This window comes from Danio aesculapii, chromosome 3, assembly GCF_903798145.1.
Source record: "Danio aesculapii chromosome 3, fDanAes4.1, whole genome shotgun sequence".
In the NCBI taxonomy this organism is placed as follows: domain Eukaryota; kingdom Metazoa; phylum Chordata; class Actinopteri; order Cypriniformes; family Danionidae; genus Danio; species Danio aesculapii.
The window spans coordinates 24,074,648-24,094,445 of record NC_079437.1 but is presented as its reverse complement, the minus strand read 5'-3'; the positions used below and the strand labels follow the sequence as shown (position 1 = coordinate 24,094,445).

General features: G+C 33.9%; 1 protein-coding gene across 8 annotated transcripts in view; it reads left to right on the top strand.

Annotated features, from left to right (window-relative positions):
- Nucleotides 1-19,798, top strand: part of ep300b (E1A binding protein p300 b) — a 69,682-nt gene that overhangs the window by 36,193 nt on the left and 13,691 nt on the right. For 5 of the 8 annotated variants that reach the window (XM_056453446.1, XM_056453449.1, XM_056453445.1 and 2 more), the window contains exons 15-22: nt 1,145-1,372; nt 1,779-1,935; nt 2,879-3,030; nt 7,480-7,719; nt 9,965-10,053; nt 17,293-17,373; nt 19,473-19,529; nt 19,651-19,728. In XM_056453446.1, the coding sequence (XP_056309421.1) occupies nt 1,145-1,372; nt 1,779-1,935; nt 2,879-3,030; nt 7,480-7,719; nt 9,965-10,053; nt 17,293-17,373; nt 19,473-19,529; nt 19,651-19,728 (1,082 nt within the window). The remainder of the gene's footprint in view (nt 1-1,144; nt 1,373-1,778; nt 1,936-2,878; nt 3,031-7,479; nt 7,720-9,964; nt 10,054-17,292; nt 17,374-19,472; nt 19,530-19,650; nt 19,729-19,798) is intronic. The other 3 variants (XM_056453452.1, XM_056453451.1, XM_056453450.1) reach the window with 1 other exon arrangement.

The following is a 19,798-nucleotide window of genomic DNA, read 5'->3' as shown; positions in this document are numbered from 1 at the left end:
TGAAAAAGATTTTGAAAGCAAAACTGGTGCTTGTTAACGATTGGGGCACGGGTTGATCGCGAAGCTGAACAAAAAGCGTGTTGCGGATAGGGGATCCGTGTGCAAAGGAGGGAGAACTTTCTCTCAGAGAGAAAAAAGGGCAGGTGCTCGAGCGCCCAAACCCCCCTTCTGTACTTGTCTGCTGTTTATAACGGAGTAAAATTAAATGCAAACAGAGATAAAGCAACTCTGCATTCACAGTTTAGTCTGCGGCTGCTCATTAACCCTTGATGAGTACACCGTGGTCAAACAAATTGTCATAAATCACAAATTATCAGTGTTTTCAATCACAAGTGACTTATTTTAGATTTCAAATGCCGAAATACACATTAGTAGTAGCAGAACAATCATTTACAGTTCATGAAATACACCACGGTTGTCTGTGAAAATGGCAATAATCATATAAGCATGATCTGACAACGTGCTTCATACAGTATCACATGTGCATAATTAACTAACTATATTATAACGTAACTATATTTTTGCGCATGCGGGTCAGTTTAGGACCATGATCTGTTCACACTGCAAATCTGATATTGACCACATTTATAAGGGCAGTGTGAACAGCCATGGAAAAAAATCAGATCTGAGAAAAATCAGATTTGAGCACTAAGCCTGACAGTGTGAACATAACCTTAGTTCCTTTCCTTAGTCCTTAGTTCCTTGGGTCGCCATAACGGAATAAACTGCCAAATTATCCAGCATATGTTTTACACAGCTGATGCCCTTCCAGCTGCAACCCGGTACTGGGAAACACCCATACACACTCATAACTACGGCCAATTTAGTTTATTCAGTTCACCTATAGCGCATGTTTTTGGACTCTTCATGAAACCCGGAGCACCCGGAGGAAACCCAAACGAACACGGGGAGAACATGGAAACTCCACACAAAAATGCCAATTGATCCAGCTGGGACTCGAACCAGTGACCTTCTTGCTGTGAGGTGACATTGCTAACCACTGAGCCACCGTGTCGCTAAATACAATTAATTTTTTTGTTATTTTCCTTAAAATCAGCTGGTCTGCTTTGGCTGTTGCTTTTCATTTCGGTGTGCCATTGCTTGTTGTCCTGATTTGCTGTTCTGGTGTGGTCCCACCCCTCAGCTCTCTCAGAAATCATCTGCGACTGTGGACGGTCAGGCCTCTACTCCTGCCTCAGTCAGCAGTGCCGACCCTAGTTCACAACTGACATCATCCGAACCCACAGCCCCTCCCGACTCCAAAACTGAGGTCAAACAGCAGGATGAAGAAGAAGAGAATGAGACGGAGGACAAGGCCTCAGGGAAAATGGCCGCCATGCAGACCGAGATTAAGTCTGAGGAGAAACCTGAGGTGAGCTAGAGAAAGACCTTTAACATGTTAACTCATTCTTTCTTTTCCAGCTTAATTTCTATTCTATCCCTAACCATAAGGCTGAATTATACTTCTGTGTTGAGTGATTGCTATAACCCACAGTGCATGCCTTGAATGTAGTTATGCATTTATACGTCTGTGTTTGTGTTGATCTGCGGTAACACTTCCGAAATGCTATCAGGCAGTGGGGTTTTCATGTTTCTTTGTGTTGAGTTTTTTTGCGGATGGTTTGTTTATACCGAAAAATATGCACAATGCTGACTTAATCTACAAGTAGTTCAAACTCACTGTTTTAAGGTAGAAAAAAGGCGGGAAAACTGCCAGACCATGCACACGTGCTTGACGCAAAAGTATAAACTGGCCTTTATTTTGATTGGTCTGATAGATAAAGAAGGAGGAGCCTGCAGGTGATGAATGTAAGACTGAGCCAATGGAGACGTCTACAGCCGAGGACAAGAAGCCGGAAGTCAAAACTGAACCCAAAGAGGAAGAGGTTGCAGGAGCCAACAGCACTCCCGCAAACACACAAAGCAAGAAGAAAGGTAAAACAAACATCTTTGCACATTATCTCCACACAAAATAAACTATATTTGAGTGCATGTTTTATAAATGTTAGAATAACTTTTCCTATGGGAGTATTGACCTTATTCTTCAATGTGGAAGTGCGCTTGTTTTCGGGATTTTTTTAGAACTTTCGATTTAGTCGCATATGGTAGAAATTACTAGGAATAATAAACCTCAGAAAACGGTCAAACTACTTGCTCTACAAACAAGTGTTTGCATGATTATACAGACAAAGCAGAATAATATAAGAAGAAAATATCAGTTTGCAACATCAAGCAGCATAACTAGCTGTGTTTAACATTTAAAAATGAATGGAAGTGAGTGAGACCAGAAGTCTCGAGCCAAAATGATTCAAATAGCTTCGCCTAAGAATAAGGTCAATAATGTGTGTTTCTGCAGAGAAATCACTGATCAGTCAATGTGTTTGCAGTATATTTTTCCCCCCACAAATGAATCCTTTAAAATGATGCAGAATTGTACCTTTATTTTATCATAATTTTTTAAAGTAAAAAAGCAGTGGGTGGTGATGTGATTGGCCTTGTTGCTGGTTTGTTTGGTTTATGGCTCAAAATGAGTGGGATTTTCTGCTTCTTGCCATTTTCGGTTTCATAACATGTTTGGTAAATCAGAACTCATGTCCTTCACCTTGAAGGATCCTACTGATGTCCATTAACCTAAATAACCTTACAAAAACAAAACATAATAGTCAACAAGGTTTTATATTGCAATAAATTTGAAGTGATATTAGAAACAGGGTGAAAACATCTGCACACGTTTGCATGGAATCTACTAATTTTGATCTAGAATCAGCTTGTTCATATTCCTTAGTTTAATTCGAACAAACACTGCTTAGAAATCATAATTTTTATATGAATATGTGCCTGACTCTGCTGCTTCCTTCATTTCCTTCCTCTCTATCAGAATTTAAACCAGATGAGCTCCGCCAGGCTTTAATGCCCACTCTGGAAGCTCTGTACAGACAGGACCCAGAGTCGCTGCCCTTCCGGCAGCCGGTGGACCCCCAGTTACTGGGAATACCCGTACGTATTCGAACTAGTAACAAAACTAACCTGGTAAGGGCCTGCGCTGGCACGCATTACGCTACAACCAACCTAGCACTCTTTAGTTCTAGTCTCATTTCTTTCTTTTATCCCTTTTTCTCTCTTGCTTTGTTTTTTCTGCCTGCTGTTTTTTGTGTTATTTGTGTGTATGCGAGAGAGACGTTGCAAGCTTGCTTCTGTAGCGTTTCTGTCAGAAAAGAAGAGCTGAAAATAAGGCAGCGCAGACTATGAACGCCTGCTCATGTGGTCAATATGCCTTTATTTCATCAAATAGACAGATAATTATATTAGATACAATAGACATATGCCGAATTCTGTAAAAACAAAACTGCAGCACTGCAACTTTGGCACAAACAGTGGGGTGGGACAAACTTTTTAGTTAAAGCAATGGCAGACTGTTTGGAAACTTGTCCGATAACAAGCAATTATCTTTTAATCCACTCTGTATGATAATGCCTCAGAGATTACACACTTGCGCTTTCAATTTGTTTTATTTCCTTAAATTACTTAACTTGATGTATGTAGTTTTAGATCTATATCGAATTGGAGTTTGTAACCAAGCTTTTGTTGATGATCAATCAGTTATTTGGTGAAAACGAACTGCCAATTTGAGTTTTTACTACTCTGAATGATCTCAAAGTCTGCGCTAGCCTTTTTTCTTCTTCATTCATTTAGTGTTGTTTTTTTCTGTTATGTTAAACTCCATGTAAATCATCATCTTAACATGAGCTTTAAGTCATTGCAGTTGTTTTGTTTTGTCACATGCTTAAGTTTACCATCCATCCCCAGAGTTATGGCCAAGAATTTTGACTATAACCAGCATAGCAGGTTAAAATTCAAATTTGCTGATTGATTTATGCATCACATTTATATAAAGTACAATTGGTTTTTATATATGTTAAGTATTTAGGCATAAATGATTAATGTAGTTTTTCTGCTTGTTCCTGAGTTGCATTATGGGATTAGCCAAGTGATTTTGTTTCTTTGGAAATGGAGAAAGGAAATGATAATTACTTTCCTGCTATTCTGGTTATTTTGCTGCTTTCTCAGGTTTGGTTGAATGATGCATTATTGGCCCTTTTTTAAGGTGTGACAAGCACCTTACAGAAATTACAGACAAAGAGAGATGATGACCTAGAAATTGAACATGAATAGATGTGTATGAAATCCTCCTGTAATCATGGACAGTTCAAATAAACAAAAGAAAAGAAGAAAGAAAGAACTTAATTTGGTCAATCTGTTAGAAACAGACAATTCACTTAATCAAATTGGCAAAAATACCCACAAAATTCAAGATATTCAAGATCCCTACAAAATAAATTGTAGAAAAAGTGCCATTGCGTCTGCATATGATGCATCAAAGTCAGGGTGCAACAATCAATCTTTTTAGTTAGAGTCAACAACTCACTGACGACTAATCTGGTATGCTTTACAAGATCCTGGCAGAAAGACTCTTTTTATTTACTTTATATATTTTTTTCTCAGCCTGTTTTTACATATACGATCTGTGACATTGACCAATAGGGCACCAATGTTCTTCAGTACGCAGCTTTCAAACCTCCAGAAGCCAAACATTGCCCCTTATAGTCCGTGTAAAATAAAAAATACAATGTTTATTTTGCTAGAACACATTTTTTATTCTTTAGGTGAACCATTAATCCACTGAAAAAAAAAACCCAACAGTTTGCTTTTGTCTGACTGGACATGGAGAGGTGGTCCTTCTGTCTTCATCCACAATATTCTTAACTGCGCCCTTCCTAGGGAATGTGTCCTGGGATGGAAATGTTTAATATTGATGATAATATATTGATGATTGACCGTTATATATTGATATTATAAAATGATTAAGCTTGATTAAGATTAAGGAAAGATCAAATGCATTATAATCATTATGCGAGCCATGTTTAATCTACTGGTTGTTTAAGAGTTAAGGAGCTGTAAAGAAATTCTCATCTTAAACATTGTAACACTGCTCACAGAGGCTGTCTGTGTGTAAACTGATCATTGTCTGGAGAATGAAAGCAGTTAAAAGACAAACTTTTATGTCTTCACGTTAAAATTTATTCCTATTTAAGGAAGGAATACATTTTTATTGTCTCATCCGAAAGACGGAATGATGCGCTAAAAGAAACCCAATCAGTTTTGAAAATTAAATTCAGTTTCAGTTGGAAGTTCATCAACATACTGAAATAAAAGTCCCAGCAACCTCCTCCACGCAGACTTTAATAAAAAAACTTTATGGGTCACTTCAAACACTGTCCATGTGATTCTGGGTTGATTTCCTCTCTTTGTTGGAATCAGTGTTTTCATGTGTGTTTGTTTGAAACAGCTCAGATTGTCCTGACATTAGAGTCGTCCCCAAGGTGTCTGATTGATGCACTCATACGCTTGAGTAAACATTATTATTATTGTTATAATCACTATAAACATACATGGTGATTATTGGAAACCTGCTATAGTTGAAAACAGTAGTCTCTATAGCTAAAAACGTATGAGATGAGCCAAAACATCAAACAAAATTGCTCTGAAACTAAAGTTTAAGAATGAGAAGTCAGTCCCAAATATTGCGCACAATCAGGATACTGTGGGGTCGACGCCTGAAGGACTGTATTCCCAGTGTGTCTTTGATGATTTGTGCTCTTGGACAGTAAAGAAACGAGTCCAGCTGTGCTTTGCGATGTAAACGTTCATATGCTGATGGAATTGAATGTCCCTGCTTGTACTCACCTCAGCTTACTGTACCCTAAACACTAACCCTGCCAATTTCACCCTAAAAAGATGGCGAAATAGATTCATTCTGTGCCAAAGTCTTGAAATGAATCCACTAAATTGAATTTACAATGATTGGTAATTGTTTTAAATACAAATTCCAAGATAATAAATATGATGGAGAAATGAGAATAATCCTAATGGTTACTGGGAGAATCTCATGAAGAAATGCACAGGTCATAGTTCATATGATATTATAAAATTATATTTTTGCATAAAGTAAATAAAGCTTATTTTTAGGACCAAAATATATTTTTTTGCATTGCTGCATTTACATATAATCTCTTTTAGTATTTACAAATTTCTTAATTTCATTTTTATTCAATAATAACAAAAGTACAGTCGTTTTTTTTAGTAATTCACAGTTGTATTACTTAAAATACTTTTGTTATCTTTATTATTATTATTATTATTATTATTATTATTATTGTAGAATTACTAAAATAGCTTATTATCATTGTAATTGGTAGACACTGAGTATGTTTACATGTACACCAATAATACAATAATTTAATGCGATTAAGACAATACTCTTGATTAAAAGACTACCATGTAAACAGTGATTTTTGATTAATTTAATCCGATTAAGGTCATACAGAAATCGGATAAAAAGTGTGCAGTATGCTGGTTTTAGTTATAATTGAAGTCCAGTACAGACATGTAAACACCTAATCAAACTATTACCATCTGGTAGGATTTTCGCAGGATAGTCTACACACACATAGCTGTTTGACACTATTTTCTGCATTTACCGAGTCAGTGAAGGACCACAGACACCTGCATTGCGAAGTGCGGAGGTTTTTCTCCCCATACGGCATGTGGTATCGAATTCCATTAAAAAAACTACACTCTTCCAGCAGTTCATTCTCTCATCCAATATCTAGTTTGTCACGGGGGCATGCATGAAATGTTCCTGAATGAATGTGAAAGTGCCAAACTGCAGTTAAAGTCGACAAATTAAAAATGAGACAACTGAAGTTACATGAATCTCCGGAGGAAATGTGGATAGCGTGGTGACGCAATGACATTAATGGAATTATGTGCTATAACATGTAAAACGGGATCATGACAATAATGTTTAAAAAGCAACTCATGTAAACACCTTAATTATATTGTAGTTTTATTCAGATTAAGGGAAATAATTCAATTACTGATGTCCATGTAACCGTAGTCAACGAAAACATTTCCGTAATTTATTTGATTACTTATAGTACTAATAATCAATAATAGGGATTGTTGTTGTTAAAAACATCACATTTATTACCACAATCACTGTTATGAATTACATTTGCCATGAATTTTTACCTTTATAATTAATCCCTTGAAGGTCTTAAAAATGAGCTTTGTTTTCTTTACATGAAATATAATTTTCCCTGGCATTTCTTGGCATTTTGAATGTGATTGCGCCAATCATCTAACCATATGATGTTCAGCCATCACACCCCAGTATGTCAGCCTTTTCCCCTCATTGACCCCAAGAATCCATGTGTGTGTTTTGTGTGTTTCTGGGAGACCAGAGGTGAACTAGGGTACAGATTTGAGTGAGGCAGTGGGAGTCTGTTACGGTTTTCTCTGTTTGTGCATGTGAACCTCTTCTACAGCGCTCAACATTGTCCCCCTGCACCCTCTTCTCTCCCCCTGACTCTCCACCATCCATCGTCTTGACCGGGATGGTGACCATTCGTCCTCCAGGACTACTTTGACATAGTGAAAAACCCCATGGACTTGTCCACTATCAAGCGTAAGCTGGACACGGGGCAGTACCAGGAGCCCTGGCAGTATGTGGACGACGTGTGGCTGATGTTCAATAACGCCTGGCTGTATAACAGAAAGACGTCACGAGTTTATAAATACTGCTCCAAACTGGCCGAAGTCTTCGAACAGGAAATAGACCCTGTTATGCAGGAGATGGGCTACTGCTGTGGAAGGAAGGTCAGTGTGTCGCTTAAGGGCTTTTTTTTTTTTTTTTTTGCATATTCAAGTATGTTTTAATAAAGGAATGTGGCTCTACAATATGATTTTAATCCCTTAAAAAGAAGTCAAGTTAGGGCTGGCCGATATGGCTAAAATGCAATCTCAATTTATCTTCTATATTGAACAATATATATTTTGCTTTATATCATCTTCCAGATTTAAGAGTATCCCAACAATGACTGAAGCCCCAAAAATGAAAGGGTCCATTAAATAGTTTAACCTATTTTCCGTGGCCGAAAATTTGGTGCATCCGCAATAGCCACACACTTTTAGATTCAAGGCTTGTCACGATACTGGAATTTGGTATCAATCGATACTGATATTTTAAAAACGTCCACTCACAATAAACTACTAAATAAACTAATCATACAATCATAAACTAATAATTAGCACATTCGCCTCACAGCAAGAAGGTCGCTGGTTCGAGCCTCGGCTGGGTCAGTTGGCATTTCTATTCTGTGTGGAGTTTGCTTGTTCTCCCCGTGTTTGCGTGGGTTTCCTCTGGGTGTTCCGGTTTGCCCCACAAGTCCAAAGACATGCACTATAGGTGAATTGGGTATGCTAAAAAATTGCCGTAGTGTATGTGTGTGAATGAGAATTTATGGATGTTTCCCAGTGATGGGTTGCAGCTGCAAGGGCATCCGCTGCGTAAAACAAATGCTGGATAACTTGGCGGTTCATTCCGCTGTGGTGACCCCAGATTAATAAAGGGACTAAGCCGAAAAGAAAATGAATGAATGAATAAACTAATAATAAATAAAATAATAATACTAATAAACTAAATAATACAATATTTAATAATATAACTAATAATAGATGTATTAGTAGTAGAAGTAGTATTAATTATTGTCATTACAAATGATCACAATAAACTAATAATGCAATAATAAACTAACAATAAATAAACTAAATAATACAATATTAATGTAACTTTTAATAGCTGTATAAGTAATAATAATCATAATATTAATAACAATAATTATTGTCATTACAAATGCTCACAATAAACTAATAATACAATAATAAACTAATAATAAATAAACTAAATAATATAATATTTATTCATGTAACTTAACAGCTTTATAAGTGATAATAATAATCATCATCAATAATAATAATTATTGTCATTACAAATGCTTACAATAAACTACAGAATAAACTAATAATATAATAATAAACTAATTATAAATAAACAAAATAATATAATGTTTATTTATGTAACTTAGCAGCTGTATAAGTAATAATAACAATTATAATATTAATAATAATAATTATTGTCAATACAAATGCTTCCAATAAACTAAATAATACAATATTTATTCATGTAACTTAACAGCTGTAAAAGTAATAATAACCGTCATACTATTAATAATAATAATTATTGTCAGTACAACGTCTCACAATAAACTACTGAAAAAAACTAATACTTCAATAATAAACTACATAATACAATATTTAATAATGCAACTATTAATAGATGTAGTAGTAGTAGTAGTAAAAATAATAATAATAAAAATATTAATGATGTTTTAGGGCAGCACATTTTTGAAAAGATCTAGCATTGTTGGGGTTTGTTTTCTGTGCTATGTATTGCAATATGAATACAAATTTACCAGATGGCTTGCATAGCTCTATTTGGACAGGATTGGTCTATTTAGATCAGTCATTGGAATGAATCATGCATAAAACATAAAAACAAATTTAAAGCATAGATCAACAATACAATAGAGCAAAGATAAAAGTGAAACTAACAGTGCTGTATGGTTTTCTGTGGAGTCTTAGCAGTGTTCAGGTACAGAAATTGAATATTTAAATGTGAAATAGCACAGCGTAGTCATCACTGTTTAAAATAATTCAATAAAATTAATCTTTATTAAACTTACAAATGGCTTTATACTCTCTTAAAAATGCTCACAGGCCATAAAAACACATGCAAATGATCAACTTTCAATCCATCATGGTTAAACTCTGCAGTGACTACAAATCATGCGTTCTGAACAGTGGATGCTGGTCAACTATAATCCCAACTTAATATTTCAGACTGTTACAGATACGAACATTGCCAAATAGATGCTGAAACAATATATTGTGCAGTCCTAGTTTTAATAAGAGTTAAATTGTAATGTCAATATCTAACCCCAAAGTAATTTATTATTGCTGCTCCTGCTCTCTCTCCCCCTCTTTCTTTTCTTTCCTCTCTCAGTTGGAGTTTTCTCCTCAAACTCTGTGCTGCTATGGCAAACAGCTGTGTACCATCCCTCGTGATGCTGCGTACTTCAGTTACCAGAACAGGTCAGTATTTAACACGCACATACCTAAATACTACAAGCCACAGCCACTAAAACATGCAGCCATCAGTCATACGAAAATGAAGAGGTCTACATTATGCACACAGACAGAAGCGAGTTATTATATTCAACAGAATGGCTCTGTGAATGGTCAGTGTGGCCTGATGGGTAATTTCCTGATCTCATCACATTATTGCATTTCAGCTTAAAATCAATTTCACTTTGCGTGGCAGAATTCAAGGGATTGTTCACCCAGAAATTCAAATGTACTCACCCTCCATTTGAACCAAACCTAGTGTCTTTCATTTGTAATTGCATACCAGAAGCCTTTGACTTTCATATTCAAAAAAAGGTACAATGGAAGTCTTACCAGGAAGTTTTCAACATTCTTCAAAATATCTTCTTTTGTGTTCAAGAAAAAAAAAAAGAAACGCAAAGGTTTGAAGCACTTGAGGGGGAGTGATAGGGATGGGTTTATCTTATTAGAGGTCAACAATATCAGTTTTTCTCTGGTCTATGTTGATGTTTTTTTTTTATAGTAGCAATATATACAGTACAATGATTTCATTTTACATTATTAACTATAAAATAACAGAGCACAATACCAAAACAAAAGTTTCATAAAATAAAATGTATGAAAAAAACTGTAAATAACAATAAAGTGGGAACATAAATAATATTAAAAACTAAATATACATAGGTCAAAGAGGGTCGGATCTTTATTTATTTGCTGAACTTTAGTTATTATCAGCTGTAAATTCCTTACCTGAAGAGAGGATTAAGAGGGGGAGTGCAATGGGTCATAAATTGAAAAATGTTTATTCTGTGGATAAGAATTAGGTAGTAATATTTGTATAATTCTACGAAGATTGGATGGAGCAACCTAATGTATTCAGTTCACTTGGACCAGATATTTCTAAATGTGTCAATTTGGAGTCAAAAAGAGAATGTAATTTTTTCCATTACATAAATATCCTAAACTATTTCTAGCCATTCTTGGATTGTTGGGATTCAGGAAGTAACCAATGTCTTGTAATTGCTTTTTTGGCTGTGATTATTAAAATATCAAGTATTTTTTCAGATTTACTTATTTGGATATCAAAGCTTCATTTATATAAATAACCATAAATTGAAAGGGTAGTGTAATATTAAGTATGTTTACGATTACCCCTTGTACTACCCAAAATTGTTTTATTACTGGACATTCCCAAAAAATCAGGGCATCCCATGGCTGGTATATTTTATTGGCCAATTATTCTTTTTCCTTTGAAGTTAATTAATTAGACATGATACTGAAAATTGCTCAACACTTATTGAAAAGCAAAAGCCCATCTAATCAGTGCACTATAATACACACTTTTTAGAATTTTTTTTAGATTTTTTACTTTTATCAAATTTCACTATGTAAATGCAAATAAAAATTGCCACAAAATTCAAATGAACTTTTTCGCTAACAAATGGACTTCATGGAAAATTATGCCATATGTTGTATGTGAACATATTTGGTGGTGAAATAGTGATTTGACATGATTTGATAGTTGATTTGAATATATAGCATAGATCTAAAACCTCTGCATAATAGCTGACAAAACATTTATGGTTGGTTTTATGACTCATTCTCTTCAATTGAGATATTTGGCTTTTACATAACATTGTTAATATAAATGTTTAGTCATAAATTAATGTATATTTAAAAAATTAAAAATAAATGATACATTTTTACTATGCATTCACTATTCGATTTTGCCAATTGGTTTAAAAACAACTTGCTAATTTACAACTACACTAAACTAAATTACAGCTGCACACCTGACCGTCAATGTGTCCAATGCTGCAGTTCTCTGCCTGGTTTTGACTGCTTGTCTGAGCTGAGACCTGCACTCACAGAACCTGACCGTATAGTTTTATGATTTGTGTCCTTGCCATTGTTCCAGATTTCATATATATATATATATATATATATATATATATATATATATATATATATATATATATATATATATTATACACACACATCTTTAAATTTATATATTTTTTTTATCGCAAAATGAATTTCCACCACAAAATCAGAAAAAAAATCACTAGGGGGTCTGATGAATGCTGCACTGGAGTAGGGCAATGCTTCAATATTGCAGAAAAATCTCACGTACACGTCTGAACTCTCTTTTCCTTATGATTGCTCCGCTGGCAGGCCAGTCCTTTTTTTGTTTTTCATTTTCCTTTAAAATATTAGCCTGAGTCTCTGGGCTTGGGTATCTATTATGTACTATTATTATGTTTGTTCAAGTTATTGACAGTTTATTCAACAAAGACAGTTAACAGTCCTTTATCTGTATAAATTAGCAACCTGCCACAAATAGTGGGTTCATTTAAAAATTGCTGTTGGCCACAGAAACATGTGTTTGGCAAGTTTAAAAAGACTGGGAACCACTTTATTAAGCTTAAGCATAATCAAAATAGCAAAAATATCTAAACGGGCACAAGGATGCAGTGCAGAACTGACAATACTAATAAATAATGATAAAAAATCTTCTTGGCCGAAAAATCTGAAGCAGCACACGAGTTGCTCCATCTCGAGAGAAATTCTCCTCTACAGAAACCGAATCGATAAAGTCAGAGCTATTTTATACAATGCAGGCTACTATAATAAAGGAAAGATAATACTTCTCTTTAAAGATACAGGAGAAAGGTGAATCATCACTGATATTGCAGTAAATATTGTAATACCGTTTTAGTCAATATCGCCCATCCCTAGTTCGTAAATAGAGAGTCAATGTGTATTTTTTTGGGTGAACTATGCCTTTAATATCCCTGCTGTGAAGAACACTTTAGGCCACTTTACTGACTGACATCTTCATTGTACACTTTGTGTTTGTGTGTGAAAAACCTCAGGTGAGTATTTTTAAAGTGTGAAAGTGTAAATGCTGTGAGCACATCAGGGTGTTGATGAATTTCAGGCCTGTTGATTTGACTTTCGGTGGCACAACAGACCACATTTCACATCTCTGCTCTTTCTCTGATTTTAAACGGCCATTTAAAGAGGGTCTGCTTCTTTTGATTAATTCTTTATTTTTGATACTGATGTTCTTCCGATTAACATCATTTGACAGTATTTGTAGTGATGACCTCAGTTGGCAGCTATGAACTCAAAATGACTAAGTGCTCACGATGGGAAGGAAGCATCGTAACTGTTGCATCGCTCTTGAAATCACTGGCAGTTTGTAACGTTTCATCATCTTAGTGTTTAGCAGCCGATGTGAAATCAAGTTTGCTCTTAGTCTCTATCTCTGGAGAATCAGAATTTTTGCAACAGACTTGGGTTATGCCCATAATTTTGTATATAATTTTGTATACCTCAGCTTAATTGTGTGGTATAATGTTTGGTAAAATTGACCAAAAATGTGTTCTCAGCTAAAAGATACATACATTATTGGATATAATTTAATTTCAAGTCTCATTTTTAAATCTTTTTGTGCTTAAGTTCATGAATTTTGTTTTACTCGTATATTATAAAGTTTTTATAATCCAAATAAGGAAATAAAAATAGATTAATTTAACAATTTTGACTTATTTAAAAAAAATATGTAACATTATTCTTGAATAAATTATTGTTGAATTACTTTTTATGAAGCATTTACATAAAATTTACTTTATTTACTTGATGCAAGCTGAACTTGTGAGCTGAATATATGTAGTGCAACATAGTGTGATTCACTCAGAAAGTACAGACATAGTGTAATATTCAAATTTCTAGAAAAATTGGCCTTCTTCTTTCACAAACGTTCCTGCTGCCAACTGGACTAACTACCCCTCTATCCCACATGTGGTTCTCGAGACCCTCTTTAAAATGGCTTGAAAGGATGATGGGTCTCTGTTGTTCACTCAGTCCATTATTGTCTCTCGCTCCTCTGGACGTCTCTGTTGTTTTCGGAGCTCAGAGGATGCGAGGAAGAGCATCTGTGCTTTGCCTCAGCTTCCTGCTCACTCTTTTGGTTTCGTTTCATTAGTGATGCACCGATCTTGAGTTTTCATGGCTGATTCCGGTTGCCATTTTTGTTTTTCACTAGCAATTTTTTTGTTATGGAGTAAAAAAAAATAGAAAGGATTTAGTTGTAAAAAAATCGAAATATCAAGTAAAACACACTGGTAAATTTGAAGTTTTCACATGAAACATCTGTTAAAAAATGTGATGATTTGACTTTATGAATTTGAAATTGCTACATGAAACATTTGTAAAAAACAAAAGCATCAGACAGGATAGATAAAAATGCTAATTCACTGTCTGGCTTAGTTCACCTATAAAATGTGACATTTCTGTTATTAATTACTCGCCCTCATGCTGTTCCAATCTTCGAGACCTCCATTTGTCTTCAGAGCACAAATCAAAAAAATCTGAGAGCTTTCTCATCCTCCCTAACAAGATTGCCAACTCATTTAAGTCCAGAAAAATATCAAAAATCATCCTCAAGACAGACCATATGGCTTTAGTGGTACAATTGTAGAGAGACATGCATAATCACAGCACTCTTGTGAATGTGAACAATTTACTGACACTGAGGAGAACAGAAGTATTCTTTTCGCTTCAAAACATTACAATTGAACCACTGAAGACACACTGACTGTTTTGATGATGTTTTTTGGTACTTGTACGGACTTTGAATGAGCAAAAACCATTGCTGTCTGTAGAGGGTAAGGCAGCTCTCACATTTTACCATAAAATATCTTTATTTGTATTCTAAAAACGAATGAATCTTAGGGGTTTGTAACATGAGAATAAGTCATTGTTGACAGAATGTTATTTTTGGGTGAACTATTCCTTTAAAAACAGCAACAATAAATAATAGACCAGCAATAATCAGGGATGTGATTGTTCCATATAAACACGGATTTCAGTATTTTCCGAGCTCAATGGGGTGACCCCTGTAACTTGCATAAATCTGAAGGTTTTTTTTTAGAAGGGGCAGGGGGTTGGGGGATCTTAGTGAGGTTCATCGTCATGGAATAAAGAGTCACTAAATTACAGGAAAAATTATATTCTGTGGACTAGGGTTGCACGGTTTACCGGTACTATGGTAGGATCGTGATACTATGGCTCCAAAATACTGGCACTGCCACTGTAGTTTGTAAATGGTAGTATGGTCATTAACAATCTATCTACAATAGATAATGTTGCAGCTGGAAAAGTCTCTAAAACGCTCACATGTTTGTGCAACTGCAGACCATTTTATTTGGATAGTCTGTGGAGCCCTTTAAGGTTGATAAACTGTAGAATTTGCGGCTTTTATGGTAACCTATAGCACGTTTTCTAATGCTTCAGTTCGAACGCACATCTGAATCAGATCATTTCTGTTCCTGTCAATATGATTTTGTAGCTACAACCACAACAATCTCTTAAAAAGAACGACTCACACAGTGAAATTTTGAATTGCTTTGCAATGTTACCTGATAAGACTGAGAGAAAAAAAAACTAGATTAAAAATCAAAAAAAGCAACAGGAAACATTGAAAAATTTTTGACCACTTCATATAGCCTAATTGTGTTGGAAAAAATGCTCCTTATGTAACCAATTTTTTTGGTATCATTTTTATCTTTGTTTTAATGTATGCTTTGTTGGTCAGTTTTCTACAAATTAAACAAAAAGAATGATTAAATTGTAGGTTAAGTGACATGCAAATAATACTTTTTTCAATAAAAAGGGAATTATGAATTAAATTTAAGTAGACCTATTATAACATGTAAAATATTGCATTTCTGAAAATTTTCTTTAGAATTTTAATTTTATAATAAGATTAATTAATGGTATCGCGACAACACTACTGTGGACACAAGAGAACTAACCGAGTTAGTGGCGCCATCTAGCGGCGGTGTGTGTGGATCTTTCCTGACATGGAGGTACAAAGTACTGTATAAACTTATTAAATATTACTTGGGTAACTATTAAACTGCTAAACATTTAAACTGATAAAACCAAAAAAATAAAGTTAAATTGTTTGGCCAATATCAAATCTTTATATAAAGATTATTATTTATATATTTTTTAGAATGTATTTATATTAAAACGCATATATATATATATATATATATATATATATATATATATATATATATATATATATATATATATATATATATATATATATATATATATATATATATATGGGGGGGGGTCTCTTTTTTTTGTCATCGGCTGATCGAATGCTTGGATAATAACTGCATTTCTGTTTAGTGCTTTAAAATCAGCTGCACTGAAGATCAATATGAAATTAAATTACCATCTGAACTTTTCTAAAGACAGTGAAGAGTATTTCTAGCCTTAGTAACAGTCTGCTGGTGATTTTTTTTTTTTTTTTTTACCAATGCAACTATAATCTACACATAAGATCAAATCAACAGATTCACAAGTATATGAAATGAAGCCCATGTTGTACATTTAAGAATAGATGTTTACTTTTTAGATAGATTGTTTTAGAAAACCCATCAATAATACAGCTTTTTTTATTTGACTTAATAACATAAGAGTACCAGTGATGGCCTAAACATGATCAATAATGAGAAATGTCATTTTACTTAGTGTTGAAACATCATCAAATCATGGAAGTATGAAAAGAACATTAATGCGGAAAGTCTTGTTTTTTCGTGGTTATTCGGCTATTCTCGTGTCCAGGACAGTGTGTCTGTTGGTAAATTTGTGCTCTGTCTCAGTTTGCACACCTTATCCTTTAAAATAAATGTTTTGTAAGTACAACAAAAAACAGTTTGGAACAAAAATGGTCAGTTTCCAAATTGTGTCTGGTGGATCGGTGCATCTCTAGTTTTCTTCTTCTTCTCCTCCTCTTCCATCCGCCCCACCCCTCCACCTGTCCAACACGTAGCTCTTTGTCCCTCATAACGGTTTTGTTCCTCACACTTTGTTAAAATATTCATTCTGCCCTCCTCCTCCCCCCTCTTCCCTCTCTCTCCCTCCTTGTTTTTAACGCTTGTGATGTCTGCATTGGCCTGCTTTGATGTGACCAATCATCCGCTCCGAAATTTACACGCAACCAATCAATCAATGTGCCCACACAAAATCCCTGCTTCATGATTGGCTGCTCCCCGGCGACGACCCTGCCTTCTGCTGTGTGTGCCTTCTGTCCGCTGGCCTGCCCTGCCCTGATTGGTGGCTGCTTCCACGTGCCCTCACTGTGATTGGCTGTGCTCTTGGCGAACGGTCTAGTTCACCCAAATATGGGCTTCTTGCTGACAGGTACCACTTCTGTGAGAAGTGTTTCAACGAAATCCAGGGGGAGAATGTGTCCCTGGGGGACGACCCAACCCAGCCACAAACGTGAGTCATACTGTATATATTATCTATCTTCTACTTCTTTTATTCAGAGCAGCATCAGACTTGGTGTAATAAAAGCTACATTCCCCACTACTACCAAGGCTACTCAATATTAATAGTACTAATTTATTTGATGATGATAATTGTGGTTGTATTATTGTTGTTATTAAATTTTAAAAGCTTAAGAAACGAAATGTTATTAAGTTAAAGGTGCATTATAATAGTGTAACAATTTTATTTCTAAGTTTTAATATATAACTAAATTATACACAGCCCCCCTTTCATTGTTGTTGTCTTGTTTTTAAATATTTCCCAAATGATGTTTAACAGAGCAAGAAATTTTTCACAGTATGTCTGATTATATTTTATCTTCTGGAGAAAATCTTATTTGTTTTATTTCAACTAGAATAAAAGCAGTTTTAAATTTTTTTAAAAACCATTTTAAGGTCAAATTATTAGCCCCTTTAAGCTATATATTTTTTCGTTTGTCTACAGAACAAACCATCATTATACAATAACTTGCCTAATCACCCTAACCTGCCTAGTTAACCTAATTAACCTAGTTAAGCCTTTAAATGTCACTTTAAGCTGTATAGAAGTGTCTTGAAAAATATCTAGTCAAATATTATTTACTGTCATCATGGCAAAGATAAAATAAATCAGTTATTAGAAATGAGTTATTAAAACTATTATGTTTAGAAATGTGTTGAGAAAATCTCTCCATTAAACAGAAATTAGAAAAATAAATAAACATGGGAGCTAATAATTCAGACTTCAACTGTGTGTATGTGTATGTATATATATGCATGTATGTGTGTGTATGTGTGTGTGTGTGTATATATATATATATATATATATATATATATATATATATATATATATATATATATATATATATATATATATATATATATATATATATATATATATATATATATATGATCATCATCAGAATATCAAATGTTTTGTTTAATGCCATCTTGATGATTTAATTCTATTAAAATGAAAAGATTTTAAATTAATAATGTCAACTATACCAACATTGATTATAAAAATTGTTAAGTGCAGTCTTATGGGAAAATATGAGAATATTACATTAATATAATAATAATAAAAATGTTAAAACATTATGCTGTATTATTGCTATTGTTATTGATGTAAATGTTGTAATATCACATCCATGTGGTGTTAAATTCTTTATATTTTGAGTATTTTAACTTCAAAAACAGCGCAACTGCTCTTTGGGTGTCCCGAGTTTGACCTTTTTTGATCCTGATCCTCTCTCACTAACTTCACGTCCTGCCTAACTACTGTCCTATTACAATAAAGGCGGAAAAAGCAGCCGAAATAAATCTTTAGTAATCAAATTACATTACATTATTATTTGATTATAATAAAGTGCATGTTATTCATTTGTTTTAATATAATTATAATCAATATTTTCATCTGAAACATTATATTGTATTGTATAATCAATAATTATGTAATTTTTTAAAATAAAGTTAAAAACATATTATATATTACATGTAATAAATGATGATGTTATTTTTATTATTACCATGAAAACAAAAATATATATATTTTTCATGCTACAGAAGTGATAATCACAATGATGTAATGTAACATCATCATTCTAATTATACATTTAATTATAATGTATGTTTTAATTACACAATTAAATTGTACATTATTATAGTTATTATAAATGTTTTAACAGAATCGTGTAATGTAACATTTATTATTATGAAGTATACTAAAAATAAAAGATTATAATAAAACGACACAATTGTTAATTTTTTTTAATGCATTGCTATTGTTATCATTAAAAACAACTCGACGTTATAATTTATTATTATTATTATTATTATTTTTATTATTATTTTAAAAATTGAATTGACAGATTTTAGCAAAATTGGGTTGGTAAATGTTTTATTTTGTCGCCTTTCAATATTGAAAAGTGTCTAACGCTTTTAAATCATAACAATAAACAAAAGAAAGAAAAGTGCTCAAATCTTCAGCATGTGCATGTTTGATTATGTACGTACTCGTTATTGGGATTCTCATGATCCACTTGACCGGGTGGCCCATTCTCCTCTCCTCAGGTCCATCAATAAAGACCAGTTTCAACGGAAGAAGAACGACACCCTCGACCCTGAGCTGTAGGTTTATATTTTACACACATTTGCAGGCTCTGAATGTGTCCTATCATCTCACTTACTGTGAGTTTGCTGTCATTGTCTAACCTTTGTTTTCTGCTCTTTTTAAAATGTTTTTCCTCAGACTGCTGGAATGTGGCGACTGTGGTCGAAAAATGCATCAGATTTGTGTTCTGCACAATGAGACGATATGGCCGTCAGGGTGAGCATAATTCAGCATAATAAATAAACAAGCTATTAATATTATTATTATTATTTATTTAAACTTCAGA